This window comes from Diceros bicornis, chromosome 19 (assembly GCF_020826845.1).
Source record: "Diceros bicornis minor isolate mBicDic1 chromosome 19, mDicBic1.mat.cur, whole genome shotgun sequence".
In the NCBI taxonomy this organism is placed as follows: Eukaryota; Metazoa; Chordata; class Mammalia; order Perissodactyla; family Rhinocerotidae; genus Diceros; species Diceros bicornis.
Window position 1 is genome coordinate 5176215 of NC_080758.1, and position 22245 is coordinate 5198459.

The window sequence follows — 22245 nt, forward strand, 5'->3', positions numbered from 1 at the left end:
TGTTTCCTCTGCTGTGAAATGCAGGCTTGGGTCTTGTGCTTATTTTTCTATAGTATTGTTTGTCTTTTCCTGCAGATTTGCAGGATTTCTTCACATATCCTGTATATTAATCCTTTGTGGGTTATGTGGGTTGTGGGTATCTTCTCCCGGTTTCTGGCTTCCCTTTTCATTCTCTGTGTGGTGTCTTTTGAGGAACAGAGTTCCTAGTTTTAATGTAGTCATATTTAAAGCTTGTCTTTCAGTGTTAACACTTTTTGCATTTTGTTTAAGAGATTCTTTGCTATCTTGAGGTCATAAAGACATTCTTCTACATTTTCTTCTAAAAGTGCTAGCATTTTGCCATCTATATTTAAGTCTTTTATCCATTGGAAATTGATTTGGGGGTATAGTGTGAGGAAGGGGTCCAATTTCTTTTTATTTTCCGTGTGGGTAACTGATTGTCCTGGCCCTGTTTATTGAATAGCCATCCCTTTCCCACTGATCAGCAGTCCTGTCATATATCAAGCTTATAAATTTTGTGAGTCAGTATCTGAACTCTCTATTCTGGTCATTTTATTTATCTCTTCAGAGTATATACAATGTGACAATTACTCTAGTTTTCAATAATTCTTGATCTCTGATACAGCATGCCCCTATGTCTTATTTTTCTTCAATTTCTGACAGCTTTGTTCTTTCATATAAATTTTATAACCATCTTGTCAAGATCCTAAAGAAAATAAAATAACTTGGGATTTTGACTGGAATCCATTGTGTCTATGGATCAGTTTGTAGAGAACAGACATTTCTTGATAATTCCTATCCATGCATATATCACTTCATTTATTTATAACTTCTTTAATGTCTTTCAATACATTTTTATAATTCTCTCCAAATATATCTTGCTTATTCTTATGAGATTTATTCCTAGGTACCTCATACTTTTTCCTGCTATTGTAAATGGTATCTTTCCCCCACCGAACTATTTGTTGCTGTTACAGAATGCAATCGATTTTTTACATCGATTTCTTTTACCCAGCCATCTTATTAAACACTCTTTTTGTTTCTAATAATTATTCTGTAGATTTTGAGTTCTGTACAAAGATAATCATATCATCCACTAATAGTGATCATTTTTTCTTTTCTAGTTCTTATCCCTTTTATTTCTTTTTCTTATCTTACTTCTAGGACCTTCAGTAAATGTTGAGAGTAATTGGTATCCTTCGTGATGGTGGCATCCTTTCTTATTCCTGACCTCAAAAGTTCAGTATTTCACCATTAATAAATATCATTTAAGGCAGTGATTTTGGTAAGGCCCTTAATCAGCATAAGGATATCTCAAACTATTTCTCTTTTGATAAGATTTTTTAAAAATTATGAGTGGGTGTGGAATGTTATCAAATGCTTTTTTCTGCATCTATGAGTAGTAGATCGTGTGGTTTTTCTCTTTTAATCTGTGAATGTGGTGAAAGACGTTTATAGATTTTTTCTAATATTAAACTCTTTTGCGTTATTGGGATAGACCCAATATGGACATAATGCATGGTCTTTTTATATGCGACTGTATTCCATTTGCTAATATTTTCTTTAGGACTTTTGCAGCCATGTCCATAAGTGAGATTGTCCTATAACTTTCCTTTCCCATACAATCCTTAATTTTCCCTCCTCACACAGTCCTCAGAAGGCTTCAGGGTCTCCCTCTGGCCAGGGTCCTTTCCAACGCCCCAAGAGGGGCAGGAACCCTAGCAACGTGTCCACATGGACACCACGTTTTGTAGACTGTGAAAACACATTTTCACATTGATCCGTTAGGAGACAGGCTCTTCCCAGCTTCCTCTGGCTCTTTCCACGCTGACCTCCCTCCATCACTGCCTCTTGCCGTCAAGTGCTGGAGCGACCACAGGCACTTGGGGATCCGGCTTAAGGAGGCGTCGAGTTGGGAATTCTGCTACTTAGTGGGATGTGTGCCTACGTTTTGCAGCCACTTCCATGTGTAGTTAAGTTATCGCTACCTGAGCCGGTGTGGCACTGGCTTCCGGGGCCGCATCGCGTCTCACTGAGCTGCTACCCGCTGTCCTGACACGAAGGTGCCCTTGAATGCGTCCTCGGACACCAGCGGCCAAAACCGTGCGGGTGGTGCAGGAGAGACCGGCACGGAACGTTCAGAGCCAGAGCTGGTCGATGAAAGTTACTAGCATCTCAGAGCTCATGTGTGAAAGAAACGTGAGAGAGGTTTTCCAAACTTTGATTAACAACGGGAAAAATGTCTGGCACCGTAACGAGTTGTGGAGCTGAGAGAGAGCTTCTGAATTATCAACAACCAAAGACATTTGCAGTCAACAAAGGCGGAAGAAAGATGGAGTGGCCTGTCTACTCTTGCCAGAGAACATGAAAATACAAAGTCTTTGTCACATGAAGAGGCGATGGAAGACTGTATGACCCCAGAAATGCAGGGAGAAACTGTCCTCGAAGATTCGAGCAGTTGATTCATAAAAATAGGGTGCGGGTTTTCTGGATTTTATTATCTTTGTGGTATTTGTCAACTTTATAAAATTTGTGATTTCTTGTGATTTTTTTCTCATTCTAATTTTTATTCAATTTATTTAATCTAAAAAAAAAATCAATGCCAATTTTGATTTTTTGTGTAAATTGGCACTTTTTCTTAAGAGGGTCCCCCAAACTGAATAAACTTCAGACTCCACAAAACCTGGATCTGCCCTTGGGAAGGACTCACAGAGGGGCTGAGGAGGGCTCCCTCTTTTTCTCCTCTTTGGAAAGTTTATGTAAAATTGGAAAGATCTGTTTCTTTAGAGTTTAGTAAAAAATCTGAAAAAAACACCCTGGCCTGGGCTTTCTGTCTGTTTTTTGTTTTGTTTTTTGTTCATTTGGGAGAGGGATTTTTTTTTAATTTTATTTATTTTTTCCCCCCAAAGCCCCAGTAGATAGTTGTATGTCATAGCTGCACATCCTTCTAGTCGCTGTATGTGGGACGCGGCCTCAGCATGGCCAGAGAAGCGGTGTGTCGGTGCGCGCCCGGGATCCGAACCCGGGCCGCCAGCAGCGGAGCGCCAGCACCCAACCACTCAGCCACGGGGCCGGTGGGGGAGGGACTTTTAATTACTGCTCAGTGTCTCAGTCATAGAACTATTCAGGATATATATACATATACATACACCAGTATATACCTGTATGTGTACGTACCGGATCATAAACTTCTTTTTTAAAAACCGCATCTCCTGGAGCTGTAGTTTTGTCCCCTTGTTATTCCCAATATTATTAATTTCTCTCTCTTCTTCCCTCGTCTACTGTTTTTCTCTCTTCCTTCTTTCTTTTCTTGATCAGTCTTAACCAGAGTTTATCTCATTCATTGCGAGTTTCAGAGAACCAGCCTGGGCCTTGTTGATTCTCTCATTCATAGCTTTGTTCTCTATTTAATAACATCTGCTTTTTTTCTGATTATCTCTTCCCTTTTACTTTATTTGAGCTTACTCTTGCTTGTTCTAACTTCTTAAGTTGGAGAAGTATCTTTAAATTTCAGACTTTCTTCTTCTAACTGTAACCTTACAAGCCTATGCGCTTACCTCAAAGCCTTGTTTGCTCCGCATCCCACAAGTTTTGATATGGACAATTTTCACTTTTTGCTTAGCTCTAAGTTCTGCATTTTTTTTTTAACTTTTATTTTGCTGTCTTCATTGATGCCTGAGTGTTTCAGAAGTATTTTTAATTTGCAAACACATAGGATTTTTTAAAATATTTTTATTTCTGACTTTAATTTAGTTACATTGTGGTCAGAAATGTGGCCTATATACATGGTACCAATTCTTTGAATTTGGTGAGACTTATTCTGTGGCCTAGTATAGGCTCAGTTTCTGTAAACACTGCTTGTGTGCTTGGAAAGAATGTGCCTTCTCTGTTGGACACTGTGACATATGTCTGTGTGTACATACTTACACAACACACATATGCACACGTGCATGTACGCACAGGTATATAAAATGATTTAGATTTGTTCATTGTGTTTTTTAAGTCTTCTGAATCATCACTGACCTTTTGTCTGCTTGACCCATAAATAACTGAGTTGTGCTAAAATCTCTCCTGATGATGAGGAATTGTCAATATCTCCCTATACCTAGTGCCATTTTGGCTTTGTATATTTTGATGTTATTTTATGATCATATCTTCCTGGACCTTTTATGGAGTGACCTCTATCTTTAAAAATGCTTTTTATAGTATATCAGTTTCCTTTTATTTAGTATTTAGTAAGTAAGTGTTTTCAATCCCTTTACTTTGAACTTTTCTATGTTGTTATGCTTGAAATACATAAATAACATATAGCAGGAGTTTTAAAAATCCAATTTGATAATGTCTGTTAACCAGCAAGTAAATCAGATTTGTTTTAATCATCTTTTTATTTTCTACAAATTGTGCCTTTTATGCTTTTTTCCTCCTTTCTTCTCTTTTTATGTTTTTATATTTAAGAGATTCGTTGGGTTGGGTTTATTCCTATTACTTTTCTTTATTTCTGGTTTAGAAGTTATACAATACTACTTTATTGGCTATTACTTTAGTGGCTCCTCTGAAATTATAACACTTTAATATCTTAACCCTTTTCCTGATAATGCAAGGAATTTAGAACACTAACCTAATCATTCCTCTGCCAAATTGCATGCTACTGTTTTCCAGTATTTTCGTTATGTGCTTTTTTTTTTGACCCCACAAAATTAGAGATTATTAGTTTATTCAATTTTTTTTTTTAGATTTACAACGTTTTCAAATTCTTTGCTCATTATATCTTCTTAAAAACCAGACCTTCCTTCTTCATAAATTCCTTTGTGTAGAAGGTCGTTTAGTTTAGTGGTAAACACTCTCAGTTTTGTTTATCTGAAAACATCTTTGTTTTACCTTTGTTCTTGAAAGGTCATTTGGCTGGGTACACAAATCTAGGTTGAGGGCTCTTTTTTCTTCTTTTTATATTTGGTGTTCTGCAAGTTCAAGTGTTGATTTGTTTTTATTAATCCTGCTTGGTACTTACCGGCCATCCTGGTTCCAGTGGTTTGGAGTCTTTTATCACTTCTGGAAAATTATCAGGCATTTTTTCTTCACCTATTTCTTCTCCTCTACCCTTTCTTTTCTCTCCTTCTGGGAGACATTAGTTAGACTTTCTCATTATAACTGCTATGTCTCTTAACCCCTTTTTCTTAGTTTTCAGCCCTTCTCTTTCTTTTCTGAATTTTGGGTAATTTCTTTACATCTATTTTCCAGTTCACTAATTCCCTTTTCAACTGTATCTAATCTGCCCCATGATCCAGCTGCTAAGTTTTTATATCAACAATTATATTTTTTGTTTCTTAAAGTTCTATTTGATTCTTTCCAAACATGCTTGGCCATTTTTATAGGCTCACGTTTGTTGCTCATTTTTTTAAATTCCATATTTTATTTCCTTAAACATTTCATACAAAACTTTTCTTTATTCTGTGATAGTAATTTCAATATCTGATGCTCTTGGGATATAAATTTTTTCTTTATGCTAACTCTTACTCCATGGTGGGTTGTTTATTTGTGTATTTGGTGATCTTTAATTGGGAGCTCATGTTTGTTTGATCTTAATCTGTGGAAAATCTTGGAGCCTAAAATGACCATGCTTTCCTCAAGAGAGCATTCATATTGGCTTCTCCCAGGAGTCAAGGGACACCACAACCTGGGACACCCCAACCCTGGTTCCCCCTCCCCAGCCTCTAAACACAGGCAGTGCTGACCTTGACATTTGCCCTCAGGAGGGTCTCCACAGGTCCCTCTTCCGCTCACTTTGGGGGCCAGGGAACTCAGAGGCTTCCCTACTTTCTAAAAAATCATACTTTACATCAAATCTAGTTGCACACAGTGAGGGTGTCCTCAGAATATTCAGAGAACCACACTGCAGAGGCAGGATGCTGATCCACATTTTTTAAAGACCACACTTGCTGCTCCATGGAGAATGGGTGACAGGGGCCAGAGCGGACACCGGGGAAACAGTGAGGGGCCGCTGTCAGTCTTTCAGGTGAGAAATGATGGTGGGTTGACCCAGAGGGGTGGCTGCGAAAACAAACAGAAGGGTATGAATCCAAGTTAGTGGAGAGTCTGCTTACTAACTGGTGCCCCTTGTTTATTTATAGACACAAAAATGTGTGATTAGTCACAAACTTTCATTAACTTGTAATTTCTCTTCCATTGTTCATATGTTAGATTTGCAAAAGGTGAAAAGTTTGATAATATCCAGTCTGGCCAAAGGTGTAAGGACGCGGATACTCTCATACACCATTGGTGGAGGGTGAATTGAAACAGCATGTTTGGAGGACAATCTGGTCAAATCTATCAACATGTAAGATGTACATGCAATTTCTTTGTGAGGCATTTCCCCAAAAAGACACACACAAAATTTACACCAAGATACATAAAAAGGATGTCCAACATATTGTTGTATGTAAAAATAACAAAAAGAGAATTTTTTTTGACCACAATCGAAATGACAGTCTGCAGACGATTGGTGAACTAAATTAAGATTCATCTGTATCATGGAGTACTATTTTGTCTTTTCCACAAAGACATAAGTCTAAGATGGAAAGATATCCCTGATCATTTAAGTGTAAAAAGCAAAATGTAGAATGATGTGTATAGAAAGATTGCATTCATAAAAAATTTTAATAGCCAAATAAAAACCATATACATTTATATGCAGAGATTGGCATGAAACCATTTTCTGAAGGATGCACAAGAAACTGTCAAAATGATCCACTTTGGAGGGAGCAACCAGGGCTTCAGGGTAGCAAGTAACTTTCCCTTTTCATTTTACACCTTTTTTATACATTTTGAAAATTCCACTGCAAGCCACATATTGCTTTTGGTTGAAGAGTGTGGCTTGTTTTTATTGGACTCTTCTTGATTAGGGCACCTGCTTCCCCTAGTCATGACATCTCCTGCTCGTGGCACTTCATTGTTTCCTCTGGTTCCTCCCTCAAAGACTGTGAATATGCCTTAGTCCCTCTGGTCCCCAAAAGCCAACCTTCCTCACAGATTTCCAAAATCTATTATTAAGCTAAAGAATATAGATTTCAAATAAACGCATAGGATGATCCCATTTTTGTAAAAAATAATTGAATAAATGCAAGTATGTGTGTGTAAAAATAAAAAAAGTCTAGAAAGATTTCTTCATTCATTCAACAAAAATGTATTGTGTGCCTGCCAGGGGCCAGGCATTGTTGTGGAGATGGACATTCAAAGGGGACCAGAGTCCCTGCACTCCGTCTCTCTCGGCCTCCCAGACTCTAGAATCTAGAGGGTCATGTGTCCCAGCAGGTTAATGGCAATTCGCTCTGGGTGGGCGATTGTGGGTGAGCTTTTATATCACCCTCATGCTTTTCTGTATCTTCTGATTCATATTTTTGCCCTGTGTATGGCATAAAAGAACTTATATAAAAATAATAATTAAGCTATAAAACACAATCTCTCTATCCCTCTGGTTTTGTCTCTCTTCTCTAAACTCCTACATGCATCCGTGCAGTATTTGAGACACACTGATACTAAAAATTTTTCGTTGTGTATCTGGAAATCAAATTTCAGTGGGCATCTTGCATTTTATTTGCAACGCCACTTATAAACAACCTGCTCCCGGCACTTCTGTTCCTCTTTGAGTACCCCTCCTTGGGCTCTGCCTGGCCCTTCCCTAGGGGCTGCTTTCCTTGGGATTCTGCCTCTGGCTGGCTTCCACTCTCTGTCCTTCCCCCGTGTATGCGTTATGGACCGATGTGTGGCAGCCTCACAGCTGGCTCCTCCAGGATGCCCCGTTAGCTCCTCAAATAGTACACCCCCAAAACGGAACTCATCCCAGTTCTCCATCTCAGGAGCGGCACCACCATCCCCCTCCAGTCTCTGGGGCTGAGAACCCACACACCCATGCCGCCCCTCCTCCCTGCCCTCACTCCACATTTCAGCAGCACCACCCTGGCTTTCCCATCTCCTGCCATTGCCCCTCAACACCTCACTGCCCCAGGCTCACCTCCATGCCCAGATTTGAGGTGGCCTCCCAGAGGTCACCTTGAGCCCCTCCTTCTCCCCACCCAAACCCCACGTACACCAGATCATCCTTAACACCAGGGCCTGAGAGCCTTGGTCCCCAACAACCTGTCACCGTGTACCACCACAGCAATCTGACCACATCTGATTGCTACTGTCCTATAATCGGGTCAACATTTCTCTTCAAATCAACTAATTCGTTTTCACTTATTTTTAAAAATAACCTGTCCCCGTAAGCTTTAGCCTCATGCTAACAAAATCCCAGGCTCGATTTGTCAGTTATCAAAATGAGTCAAACTAGACATGTAACTAATCAAACATAAACTGCCCATCATGTACCCAGGGCATCATAGCCAGTGCCACCCAGGTCGGCACAGTGGCCTGTGGAAAGCACTGCCTTTCAAAATGCCACCTGCTCTCCCCCCCGCACAGCTCCCTCTGTTTGAAGAACACTCCAGACCGCCAAAGTGGCTAACGGGGCCTCCTGCGCAGCTCCTGCGGCTCCCTGCCTCTCCATCTCTCCCCATGACAACACTTCATCCGGGGCCTGCCGGTCACAGGGGCTAATTACATCTCCCTCAGCCCCTGTCTGCTGATTCACACCTCCCTGCCACCTTCGCAGCCTCTGCTGGAGTGCCCATTACGGCTCTCATCCGCCTGTCAAGCAGCTCCTTGTCCTACAAGACTCTCAAGGAGCACATAGGCAGTGAGGCCCCTCCTGGCGGCCCTCTCCTTATATCTTCATTCAGCAAACTGGACCAGCATCAGGCAGAACACATCCAAGATTCGATTGCCCTGGCTCAGAATATCAGACCCTGAGCCCTTGTAGAAGCATCTTGCCACCCTGTGGCCAGGCACACACTAGGTGCTCAATAATTGTCCAGCAAAGACCAGGGGCTGTGTGTGCAGGCGGAAGGAGACTGGAGTTTACAGGTAAAATACCTGGTTTGGAGTTTGGGCCTTTCCACCTACTGACTTGTGCGACTGAAGCTGACACTCTCCAACTCCCCTTTTTGTGAGTCCGTTTCCCCATCTGTAAGGTGGGGACAATGACGACAGTCACCCCAAAGCCTTGTTATAAAGATGGGGGACAAGTACATGTGGGCTTTGCAGACTCTGGGCTTTACAGAAACGGGCGCCTTGTTATTGGGGTGGTAACCAGGGTCCCGATGACTAATCTGCTGTGGTCATCCAATTAGCACTGTCACTGTCCCCTCCGGGAGCCTCGTGCACTCTCCCTGGAATGAGAACGCCGGGGGCCCAGGGTCGCCAGGGAAGGCAAGAATTACAAGCCTGTTTATTTAACATTTAGGGAGCCAGCGCATTTTCCTGTACCTTGTCTGCAACACTTAAGCCAATATTTGCGACTTTGGGATTCTATTTGTATGGTAATTTAAAAATAGGGTTCGGACTTACAGCCGGCCTTTCTCCTGAAACTCCAAAAGCACATTAATTTTCTAGATGGTAAAATAATGCCATAATTAAATATTGCCATTTCTCCTAAAATCTGGTAACTCCTAACAAAATGGGTTTTTTGAAACATGATGTAGGTTTTCCCACAAAATTGCACTCTAGGGAAATTCCTTATTTTGAATGTATGAGAAAGACCACGAACTTAATCTCAACAGAATGTAAGAAAAATTGATTTGTTAAATTACAATAATTTTCTCGCATTTAAAATCCCCGTGCTTTCTGTCTTGGCTGACCCCAAGGCCCCTATATGCGTCTTTGGGGAAGGTCTGGAGGAGCCAAGATGTTTTGCTTCATTGTTTATGAAGCTTCCCAGATGCCCTTTCTTATGGTTCCAATTGGAATTTTTGTTCTGTGTTGCAAACTTCTTTGAAAGGAGGCAAGACTAGGTGAACCCATCACCCTCGCCCTTGAGTCTCCAAATACGTTCTCCGTTCCAGTGGAAACGAAGATCTCCCGTGTGGAAGAAAACGTGGGCCCCAGAGATGGCCTTCCACGGGCTTCCTCTTCACCAAGTTCAGGGTGGACGCAGGGAGCCTGGTGACCCTGGGCTGGAGGCTGAGGCTGGAGGAGGTGGTGCCAGGTTTAACCCCAGGCGCCCAACCACCCCAACCGAAGCTCAAGAGGGCCCCCTTGTGGGGACTCCCAAGAACAGCCCAGTCAGTGGTGTACTTCGCCTAACGCTGGGGCTGCTCCCCGTGACCTCCAACATCTCTGGGCAGTCCTCAGACCCAGTGGCACTCAATGGAGACCACCAGCCTCCATGTTCCTCTCCTCAAAACTTAAATAATTCTTTGAGATGAGAAGGTGATTGGGCCCTCTGGGGAAGACTGGTGGAGAACCAGCTCTCAAGGCCCTGTGAGGAGTTAAGCTCCTCAAGGTGCAGCCTGAAGACCCCTTCTCCTGCGCCCTTTTCCGGGAGTCTTCACAGAGATTACACAGACGTCTTCTTTCTTATTGAATGTGTCAAAACCTTGTGATTATCTTGCCAAATTCCTGTTCTAGAGAATAATGAAAGCTTCAGTCTTCTGCCAAGAGAGTGAATAAGGATTCAATCCAATGGGAGACTTCTAGACACATGTTCTGTTTAGCAAATACTGACTTGTAACTACACCCCGTAGGGCAGGCACCAGAATGTTCAGGGAGATCAGGCTCATTCAGAAGCACTGGGAGAGCTCACACACTAGCTGCCCAGCCCCAACTCCTCCTCGCCCCAATCCTCAAAGCACAGGACGGAGCGGAACCTTGGTATCAGTGGAGAGCATTGACCAAATTTTCTATAAATGGTGAATATCTAAGGGCCAACATGCAGATCTTGGAACATAGGCGTTGAAGTCAAGCTAAGGAGGCCTTGTCTCCAAGACACCAGAACATCTGGGTAAAAAGAGAAAAACTTCCATCAATCACCCTGATGCCTGGGCTATTTAGAAACAGCTGGGCTTTGGCTGGAATTTTCCAGTTTTCTTCTGAGTGGAAGCCCCAGCCAGAGTGAGGAGTAATTAGCATTATCATGGGGCCGAGGGAGAGTTTTGCTGCAGTTTTTGTGCTGGAACATGCCTAAACAAACAAAAAAAAACTGGCTGATGAGCCCGGCCTGCTGGGCCAGACTTTGTCTCCCCAAAACCCCATTCCTTTCCCATTCTGCGAGCCACACGTTTCCTTTTCCCTTGGCAGGCAGTGCTCACCACAGCCCGTGGGGAGAGGTCTGCATGGCTAGCTGCTCCCCCGGACAAAATGTTTTCAGTTTTGGAAATACACGCCTGAAACAATCACCTTCTCCAGGTGGGATCAAGCGAGGCCCACCTTTTCCACCCACCCCTTGGTCCAGCCCTACCTGGGACTTTCCATGGAGAACTAGGGGGACAGTGACAAACCAAACCACGCCCCTTCGCTAGCCTTTCAACATGCTGACATCCAAATCTGATGCCATCCTGCTTCTCACCATCTCAGACTCTGCTTTTCCAGGCACCCAGTCCCTCCAGAATTACTCAGCGTGACTTTCAATGCTCTGAGGTCACCAAGCAGAGGAGGACACATGTCAAAGTCCTGGGACGCTGCAGGGAGTGGGAAGTGGAGGTATTTTTTCTAGAGCACACCACTTTTGAGTTGCCAAGAATGCAAAGTCCATCCCATCCCACCCCAACTCCTGGCCTTGAATGCAAAGACCCTCAGATTAGATGGATGACAAGATTCAATTATGGCCCAAATGAGGGACACATGAGGAATCTGAAGACCAGCCGTCTACTCCAGAGGGGAAGTCTTGGCTCCATAGAATGCAAAGTTTGTCTTCATATTTCTGTGATTTGCTGGTACTGTCATAGCATGCCAATCTATAACCTTCTCGGGGGAGTTTAAATAGAAACTCTGCGTGCCTTTTGTGCAATGACTTCATTGGAAAGCATGTCTTTTGCTGTAGCAACGCAGAGAGACGGCTGCCGTTTCAACAGCCGGTTTCTGAAGCTTGTTGGCAAAGCCGCCGGTGCGTACCGCTGCACGCCAGCACATCTCAGTTTGTAAAAGGCGGCCGCCTCTAATCAAGAGAGGTTATTTTTTGGGTGGGGATTTTTATTTAAAATGTGCATAAGCTTACAAGTCCAAACATTCTAGGTGAATTACCTCAGGCTGAGGATTTTGAAATAAATCAGAGGGTTTCAGACTTTTTTTTAAGCAAGAGAACACTTTTTTCAAAGTAAATCTTAATTAGCATCCTAGTATAGAAATCAGAGCGAAGAGTAGTGTCTGCTTGGGCCGAAGCTGAGGGTGGAAGACTGGAGCCCCACTCCCTGGGTCTCCCCTTCTCTCCTGAAAAACCACCAGCGGTCTTCAGAAACCAGCTTGAAAACCTCTGATACGGCAAAACGTGGCACACACACTCCACTCTTGGGCTAGGGCTATGCCTCCAGTATGGCAGCCACCAGCCCCATTTCACCTGTTACTTTTTAGCTTTTTTAATGTGGCTACTAGAAAACGTAAAATCACATACATGGCTTACATTTGTGGCGCCCACTCTTTTTCTGTTGAATAGTGCCGTTGAGCTGGGTGGAGCCTTCGCTGGGCGTGCAGAACCACATCACGTCCTGGCTTGGCTGGGGCGGCTTCCAAGGGTCAACATAGGCTTTAAAGCAAAGCGCCTGCCATTAGGTTCTTATGCTGGATCCAGCCCATCCTCGAAGCTCTCCGCAGGATTTGAAGCTCACACTTAAACCTCCCTTCACCTACTTCTCTTTCCTCTCTGCCTGCTTGGATCAGCCTGGGCCCCTGGCCTGCTGGGGACTCCCTTTCTGACCACCCTTTCACCCTCAGCCAGATTCTTAGTGATCCCAACAGCTGCAAGCCTTCTCCTTCTCCTCTTCCACTTCAAACCTGACCCTAATAGCCACACCCAGAATGGAAATCACCAGCTGATTTTTAGGCGGTGAATCCTCAGGGGTGGGAGAAGTATCAACAAGGACCTCACGTGCCTTGGTCTTCGGAGCACAAGTCGTTCATTCATTCATTCAACTGAAAGTAGTAATAATAACTAGTATTTATTGAGCACTTTGTGAAGGCATTGTTCTAAGTGCTGTCTGTGTCTTGACACAACAAATATTTATCGAGCATCCATCAGGCACTGCTAAGTGCTGGGGAATCAGCGGTGAGCAAAAGAGATAAGGACCTGTCCTCATGGAGCTGGCAGACTAGTGGGGGAGACAGTGAGAGGAAAGGAGGAAAAAAGAAATGGAGAAAGGGAGGGAGGGAAGGAAGGAAGGAAAGAAAGAGAGAGAGAGGAAGGAAGGAAGGAAAGAGAGAGAGAGAAAGAAAGAAAAGAAAGAAAGAAAGAAGGGAGGGGAGGAGGGAGGGAGGGAGGGAGGGAGGGAGGGAAACGTTGAGGAGCCTAGAGTGACGCCTCAGCAGCAGTGAGCACACCTAGCCCCCAGATCTTGGTTTCTAAACACCAGTCTCGAATAAAAGGAGCCAGGACTCCTTGGAGAAATGGCTGATTCCAGGGCTGGGGCAGGGAAAGTACAAAATGAGCCTGGAAGATCTTCTGGTGCCAGAAAGTGAGGAAGTGCTCAAAAAAAAAGAAACGACAAGGGCATGTAGAAAAGACTCAGGAGCTAAGTTGAAGGAGCTCCCAATGGCCAAATCAGGGACAATTTGAGCAACAAAATAAATAATGATAGCAATGGGTTGTAACCTATAAAATAAATATCCCTGAGCTCACACTAACATGAGCAACAATTGAGTGAAGAGATAAATGGGGAGGGGGCCAGTGATTCCTTACAGCACAATTGCAATTAAGGAATTCAGAAAGAATGAAAGCACTAGAGAATGACCATTTGGAAAACACCACAGTAATAACTGTTGTGGGCAAGAATCATCAGTGGTCATCAATAGATGCTGAAATTAGTGAGGGGGAAAGTATAATGAAAAGCAAGATATTTGCATTATCTCTAAGTGTATCCCTTAAGATAATTATTAATCACAAAGAGAAAAGTAGTAACTTAACATGGAGACACTTGGTAGACACCTCCTTAAACAAGTGATCAAAGTTACCATCACCAGTATTGGGACAAATTGACATCGTGTGCCCCCTGACATGATGCACCAAGAAGGACACAACATCACTTCTATGGTATTCTCACCAAAACTGCATCAACTGAATTTAATCATGAGGAAACATCAGACAATCCAAAATTGAGGCACACACTACAAAATAACTAGCTGGTACTCTCCAAAAGTGTCAAGGTCATGAAAGACAAAGACCAAAAAAGTGTCTCCAACTAAAGGAGATGAAGGGGACCTGACAACTAAATATGATGTGCAATCTGGATTGGATCATGGGCCAGAAAGGAGACATGAATGGGACAGTGGTGAAACTTGCGTAAAGTTTGTAGACTAGTTAATAGCATTGTATCAATGTGAATTTCTTGGCTTTGATCATTGTACTACGTCTACGCAATATGTTAACCTTTGGGGAAACTGGGTGAAGGGTATGCTAGAACTCTTTCTACTGCTTTTGTGACATTTTTTAAGTCTGAAATTATTTCAAATTCAAAAGTCAAAAAATAAAAGTAAATAAAAAACAGAAAGCAGGTAAATAATTGCCAGATGCAATGAGTGCTACCCAGGAGACGAGGGAATGGAGAACAGCAGAAGGAGTGTTCGATGTCAGCCTGCCTGAGACCTCGATGGAGAGGGAAGGCCCAGCACAAAGCAGAGGGAAGAGTGGTGCTCTGGCTGAGGAACAGCACGTGCGATGGCCCCGAGGCAGGAAAGAGTGTGCCTGTTCGTCCCTCGGAACACACGGTAGAGAGTATGGTGGGATCTGATGGATGACGCTGGAAGGATGGGAAGACGGCCAATTTTGAAGGGCCTCAGAGATCTTCAGGAAATATGTGGATGTTACTCCAAGTGCATTGGGAAACCATGGGAAGTTTTTGGCCATCATGTAAATTTCCTTTGAGACACTTATGATGCTTTCAAATCATAATCCGTCATGGGCCTATTTGATGAATGCCAGCCTCTCCAAGAGAACAGGAACTCTGTCCCTCACGTGCACCCTTATAAGGGCAGATAACAGCCATTCAATATTTGTGTGGGGGTCAAGGAATGAAGGAACAGAGCTTGGGTTGCTGGGGGACCTGGACTTAGATAGCCTTTGGTATCTATTGTGAGTTGAATCATGTCCTCAGAAAGATGTTTAAGTCCTAAACTCTGGTACTTGTGAATGTGACCTTATTTGGAAATAGGGTCTTTGCAGATGTAATCAAGTTAGAATGAGGCCATATTGGAAAAGGCGGGCCCTCATCCAGTGACTGGTGTCTTTACAAGAGAAGGGAGAGGGAGATTTGGATACAGAGAGGCAGACACAAAGAGAGGGAAGACAGGCCTGTGAAGACAGCGGCAGAGATGGGAGTGATGCAGCCACAGCCAAGGAACGCCTGGAGCCACCAGAAGCCAGAAGAGGTAGGAAGGATCCTCCCCTAGAGCCTCGGGAGAGAGCGTGGCCCTGCCCACACCTTGATTTCAGACTTGTGGTCTCCAGACTGCGAGAGAATAAAGTTCTGTTGTTGTAAGTCATCTCGTTGGTGGTGCCTTGTCATGGCAGCCCCAGGACACGCAGCCACTCTCCCTTTGCACTCTGGAGGTGAGGTGATGGGTAACCTCACGTCTCCCCCTCTTCAGTCTGTGCACCACTGTCAGGCTATTTACCACGCCCACGAGTCACTTATACATTTACTTACTAAATATTATTTACTTAAAGTATTGCTTAATATTTTTAAATCAAGTTCAGACCAACCCCTTTTTAAAACTCAGTCTCATCCTCAGCAATGGGGGCTGTGAAAGCATAAATTTGCTGCAATAACTGAGGCAGCTTTTCAACACCCTCTACAATCAATGCGTAACCCCTGGAATAAAAAATGCTCACCACTGCACCTAAAATCTGGCAAACCGCCCAGAACCTCGGAACAGGCCAATTAGGATAGGAAAAACGAGTGCTTTGCTTTTGCTTTTCACCCCCAAAAGAAAGTGTCTGAAGACCTGATATTTCTCCGTCTGCTCTGGCTGCAAACCCCATGTCTTTCCTCCACCTTCCGCCTCTGGATTCACACCTACCCCTTTCAGGAGGAAAACAGGGTTGTGGACCTGGGTGTGAAACTTCTCTAAGCCTCCATTTTTCATCTGTAAAATGAGGATAAACACATCCACCTAATAGAGGTGTTGTGAAGAATAGATAAGAAAAGGGCACATATTTTTTATTCCATTTGTGTGAAATATCCAGAATAGGCAAATCCATAGAGACAGAAAGCAGATTAGTGGTTGCCTGGGGTTTAGAAGGAGAGAGGAGTGGAGAGTGACTGCTAATGCGTATGGGGTTTCCTTTTTGGGGTGATGGAAATGTTCTGGAACTAGAAAGCGGTGATGGTTGCACAGCATGGTGAATGTCCTAAGTGCCACTGAATTTTACTTGTATACTTTGAATGATTAAAATGGTGAATTTTATGTTAGCTATATTTCACCAAAATTTATTTTTTAATTGGATAAGAAGCATCTGCCTGGGGTAGAACGACACTGGCCAAGGCTCTCCATCCCTCTGAGCCTCGGTTTCCTCATCTGCAAAATGGGGGTGTCGACAGAACCTACATCGTGGGTGGTTTGCAGATTGCACCTGTTGGTCCTTAGGAATGGCCAGCATGTGGATGCCCTCCATCTACAGGCTGCCCCCCAGGACTGCTGGGAGGACTCGCCGCACTAACGCAGACAGAGCAGCTGATCTCAGACCATCAGCCAAGTGCCCACCCGATAGAGGCTTAGCAAGTGCCTCCCCCTTACGGTGTCTGCCATGTCACCCGTTCCTGGCATTCTGACTCATCCTAACACATCAGACTGGGGCAGATCATATTTTAAACCCCAGTAGCCTTGTCTGAGCAATTGGGCACTCCAGATTTAATTCTGCAGGTAATTTGAACGATGCTATCTAATTTCAAAAGTCTCCGCTCTTATGGGTGCAAAAGCAGCATAATTTTTAATTAGTGGGTAAACAGGAAATAATAGATGGTGGTAAGTGGACACCACTGTTAATTAAAAATCCATGGTTGATAAAAATCAATTTGGCCCATGCATTTCACTCAGTCTGTCAGGTCCCTGTGAAAAGTTGTGCCACCCTGCCCCCCGCACCATCTGCTTTCAGTTGTTGCTCCTTTAGTTAAGACTTTTCTAGGGAAGAAAAAAGGGAGGAAAAGAAAAGGAAATCAAAAAGCTACCTCAAAAGCTGCGACTGAAAAGACTTCAGGTATCCATTTATAATTAGTTGATTTAATTTTTGTGACCTTGAAGCCAAAGCTTCATGAATGGCCGAGAGGCAACGTGACACTCCGCTCTGGCATTTTCACAAAGGTCTCCAGAAGTGTTTGTGTTTTGTGCTTTGTGTGTGCATGTTCTGAATACAGTGAGATTCCACCGTCTCTCGAAGTCTCCTGACTCAATTAAATCCTAATTTCTCACTGAGAAACAAGACCAACTAAAACACACTGAGCAGAAGCATACCATCAGAGGATTCGTGACAAAATGCAACGTGGCTAGCCATCTCTTCTCCGTGGCTTCAGAGGGAGTACAGGGGGAAAAGGCTTGTTTTCTTTTAAACAGGAAACATTTCCTCCGGCAGCCGAGCTGTGTGGAAACGATGCCATTATCATTTTCAGGCCGCTCGCTATTTTGCTCTGAGATGGAAGCTTGGTTTCCCTACCAGGCAAATCACCTGGACCTCTTTTGGTCCTTTTCTCCTCTTTCCTTCCATCCCTCCTCCAAATCAACACTTCCTGACAGGTTCCGTGGACACCGGTGATGTTCAAATTAACCTGCAGAACTGAATCCAGGGGACCCAGTGTCTCCTGAGGAGTTGACTGCAGGAGCACAAGAAGGTGTAAGGTGTAGACGCGGCTGTGTAAGGTGTAGATGTGGCTGGGCGTGCGGCCCGACTCAGGACTCCCGATAGGGCTGTGCTGGGAGTGTGGCCCAACCTCACTGCCCACCGGCCCACCATGACGTCCTGGCTCTGTCCCAGAAAATTAGATGAGCCCAAGTTAACACGGAACCACTCTTTCCAGAGTCCTCTTGGCACCGTAGTCACTCTGCAGAGTGGTCCTGCGAGCCCTCGGGCAGTCGGGTAGGGACACCACAACCTCATTGGTTAGTTGTTTTCATTTCTCCTGTTTGGTTGATTAAAACCCATAAATCAGTTGTAGGATAAACCGGGAATATAGCAGGGACCCAGTGCTGCACCAGCATTTTTACTCATTCATTCATTCATTTGCTGAGTGCAGGGGCCCACCAAGTCTTAAAAACAGCCCTTGCCTCTTGCCTGCCACGCAAAACGAGCGCCAGTTAAGCCATCAAGCTGGGGTCCAACGACGTGGGCTCCAACACTGGCTTTGTCACATTTGGGCAGCTCGTGCCCCAGTGCAACCTCAGCCCAGCTCGCAGAGCCTGTTTCCCTCCCGTAAAAGGAGGCTACCGCTAACGCCCATGTCAGAGTTGTGGCAAAGGCCAGAGAAAGACGCAGGGAGTCGAGACTCAGTTAAGGGGAACCATGTTGCCATCAGCATCATCACCATCAGCATCGCTCCGGCTTTCTCAGCTGACCACTGGGGACCTCAAGAGTCTCCGGATGAGACCCCCAATCTCCAGGGAGGTAAGGAATCCACTCTGCCTCATTTTCCTGAGAAGCCGCCAGGGCGCAGAGTTTGGGGGCCACGTGCCCAGTCAGACAGCTGTGAAGGGGCAGGTAGGGACCCCAGGCCTTCCCAGGCCCTCCCTTCCTGAACCCGATGGGAAGATGTGAATGTCCGACGGGGGAGGGGGCAGAATGTATCATTCATTCGCTTCTCCACTCAGCCCGCAAGCCTTCCTGGGGCGTCCTGGACCAGCCGACATCTCCACCAGCCCCGGGCGCCCCCTGACTCACTTGGGCCACAGGCTGGGTGGGAGAAGTGCCGTCGGAAAGGCCTGTTGCAGGCGCTGGGCCAGCGGGTGGCGGTGGCCGCTGGGAGCACAGCTCGCCGCTGGGATATCTGGAGGCTGCGCGCTGCCGAGCTTCCCACAGCATCCCGCCATCTGGGCTGTGTCGAGCCCGGCGCTCTGCGTGGGGATGACGGTTTCTGGGGGAATTGCTGCTCTAGCAGCTGAAGGCCCCGGTGCTCTCGCCTCTGAGCAGCCCCTCCAAGAGACTGTGAACCGTCCCACGGCCGGGCCTGGCCCGGCTCCACAAGATGAGCACATCTGGGAGTCATTCAGGAGGGCCTGGGGCCCTGGGCCCTGCCCCTGCTGCTCACAGCCAGCCTCCTCGAGGCCTCCGGTTCCTCCCCCGGCCCCGCATTGGCCTCGTGCATCAGCCTCGGCACCCACCACACTTATTGAGCACCCGCTGTGTGCCAGGGACTGGCCTGGGTCCCGCGGACGTGGAGATGGACAACACAGGGCCAGAGCACGTCTGGCCTGCTCCACGTGGCAGAGGTCAAGCAGACCTGGGCTCCTCGGTGGAGCGGGGCGGAAGTCCCACTGCCCCCAGCTCCTCCGTCTGCGTCTCGAGTGCCCCTTGTCCAGGAGTGCGGGGCGCCTCAGCCACCGCCCGGCGGTGCTCGGCCACAGCAGGCGAGTCTAGCTGGGCACAGTGACTCCTGGAGGCCTCCCAGCCTGGGACCCTGGGGTGCTCTCCCTCCAGGAGGCTGGACTCCTTGAGAAAACGAAACATACGTCTGGGAATCCAGGAGAGGAGTCTGGAGGCTGATTCTAGGCACCCCGATTTGGGGAGCCCATCACTGTCTCGGGGGTGGCCTGAGGGGGCCTGGGTGCCCTGGGGAGGGACCAACGTGGAGGTGGAGGTGGGGACAGACCCCCGCCTGGCTCTCTGCTGCCCCCTGGGCTGTGGCCCGTTGGGCTGGGCGGGCGGGCGGGACAGGCTGAGGAGCTGGGGTGTGCTGGGACGGCTAACCAGGGTCTGTCTGCTCCGCAGCCCGCACTGCAGAGGCGGCCGGGACGGTAAGGGCTGGCCGCCTGCACTGGGAACCGCACTGCCAGCAGCCCCTGCCCCACAGAGCACCCGTCACCGCACTGCTGCCCCCACGCCTGGAAGGGCCCTGGACCTCCACTGGGTAAGACCCCGAGGTCACCCTGACCACAAGCCCCTGGGCTGGGAGACTTCACCCTCTCTGAGCCTCAGTGCCCACATCTGGGAAATGGGAATTCATCCAGTTGTCCAAGAGGCTTGCTACCATGTGCCGAGCACATGGTTTTGCTTGCCTCCCCACCCCACAGAGCAAGCCTGGGAGGCAGGGCCTGGGAGGCAGGGTCTGTGTGGGCATCATAACCCTGCCACAAACAGCAAACAGATGAAATCCATTTGTTCAGCATATTCAGAGCCTATTGTACCAGTACTTGTTGAGTACCTATTAGGAGCTAGGTACGAGGGTGCGCAGTGGGGACAAGCCCTAAACTTGCGAACACAGAAATAAGGAACGTAAACTTGAGATGGTGCTAAGCTCTGCAGTGAAGGAAATAAAACTGAGGTTGTGAAAGCGAGTGACCTGGGAGGGGTCTTTTGAGAGTGGTCAGGGAAGGCTTCTTGGAGGTGGTGACATTCAGTTGAGTGCTGAAAGCAGAGGAGTTAGCCATCCAGAGAGCCAGGGCAAGAGCTAGGCAGAGGGAGCAGCTAGTGCAAAGGTCCTGAGGCAGGAAGTGGCAGGCCAGAGAGGACCCAGGTGTCTTGCTTGCTGGTCTGATTCTCTTTCTAACCTGACCAGCTTGCCTGATATTTCAGAGGCCCTGTTGCTGCTCTGGGGGAGAGGGCTTTGTGCTCTGCCCTCATTTGTGGGGCACAAACTCTACAACAGCCAGCTGAGTCCTCACTCCTGGAGTGGGGCTGGGGAAGAAGAGAGGCAGTGGCCTCCTCCACACCTAGCACATCCCTTCCTCTCCCGTCCTTTGGGCCAGTCCCGTTCTGGGGTCAGGGACTGGACTCTCCATGTCCTCCGTGTGCCTCCTGAGGTCAGGGAGAAACCTGGCTGCCAAACATCTGCTAGCACTCTGGGAGGAGGGAGGGGACTCGAACTCTGCAAAGCCACTGTGGATGCATTCCCAGGCTCCGCCCCCACCCGACTCCACAGTCCAGGTGGGATCCCGGCACCACTGGCCAGGGTCACTCTGAGACAGAACTGGGGCATAGAGAGGGTGGGGGCTGGGTGGCAGGCTGCTCTTGCCCCAAGACAACAGCATTCCAGAATGGTTCTTCTAGAAACTTCTAGAACTGTCTTCCTAGAAAGTTCCCCTTTGTGCTCTCCAGACAGGCTCTGCTGCTTCCTGGGAGTAGCGCAGGGAAGGATCCACAGTCTGGGAACCACCAAGATGTCCAGTGTGACCTGCTGCATCCCTTTAGACAAATCTCCCCCTCCCTGGCCTTGTCTGAAACACGGGTGAGGAGGGGGCTGGGGCCCACCCTCGGGCATGTGAGTCACCCCTCTCCATTTTTAACTACCACCTCTACTGGTATTTCCTTACGATTTTTCTTTAAACCAACTTGCTTTTGTTTACTGAAATATATTCATTTATTTGTACAGCTTTATTGAGGTATAATTGGTATACAGTAAACTGCACACATTTACAGTGTACACTAATTATTTTTAAAGGAAGCATAATATCACCCTGGATACGGAGAGCAGAGCCGCTTGCCATAAATAGGAGGCAACTGTAAGAGAAAGTCAATGAAAACAAACAACATAATTAAATTCTGCCCAGATTTGCTGCCTGCCTAGGGCCCCGAGTCTGTTCTCTCTGCGAGAAAAGGGAGGTTGGCGTTAAAGACACATTAGCTCCAATGGAGACTTGCACCTTCGTGTAATCAGAAAGATGGAAAGAAAACAAAAGGGAATTGTTTTTGCACTGGGTGAGAACACGTTTCCTCTACCCCAGCAGCCTTTGTATGAAAAATATCAAGAAAATAACAGCACAGGTGGTACCTGGCTAGAGTAACACTGTGAATGGGGAACCTGCCTGCTCTTTTCCCCCCAGAACCCACCTACCACCCACCCCATCTGAGCCCTCGGTGGAAAAGTCCCAGAGGCTCTGCTGCCCCCAGCCCAGAGTGTGCCTGTGGGTCTAGGAGTCATTTCACTTCCCTTTGCCCCCAACCCCACCTGTACTTGTTTTCCTCACCAGCAGAATAGGGGGAGGGGGCGCACCTGTTTTTGTAAATACAGTTTTATTGGCACACAA

The 22245-nt window shown here is 46.4% G+C and overlaps 1 protein-coding gene across 1 annotated transcript in view; it reads left to right on the top strand.

Moving 5' to 3' along the window:
* APCDD1L (APC down-regulated 1 like) overlaps window positions 1-22245 on the top strand; it is a 52298-nt gene that overhangs the window by 21835 nt on the left and 8218 nt on the right. Inside the window, exon 2 of the mRNA XM_058562412.1 lies at window positions 19991-20129. Coding sequence (XP_058418395.1) covers window positions 19991-20129 — 139 coding nt within the window. The remainder of the gene's footprint in view (window positions 1-19990; window positions 20130-22245) is intronic.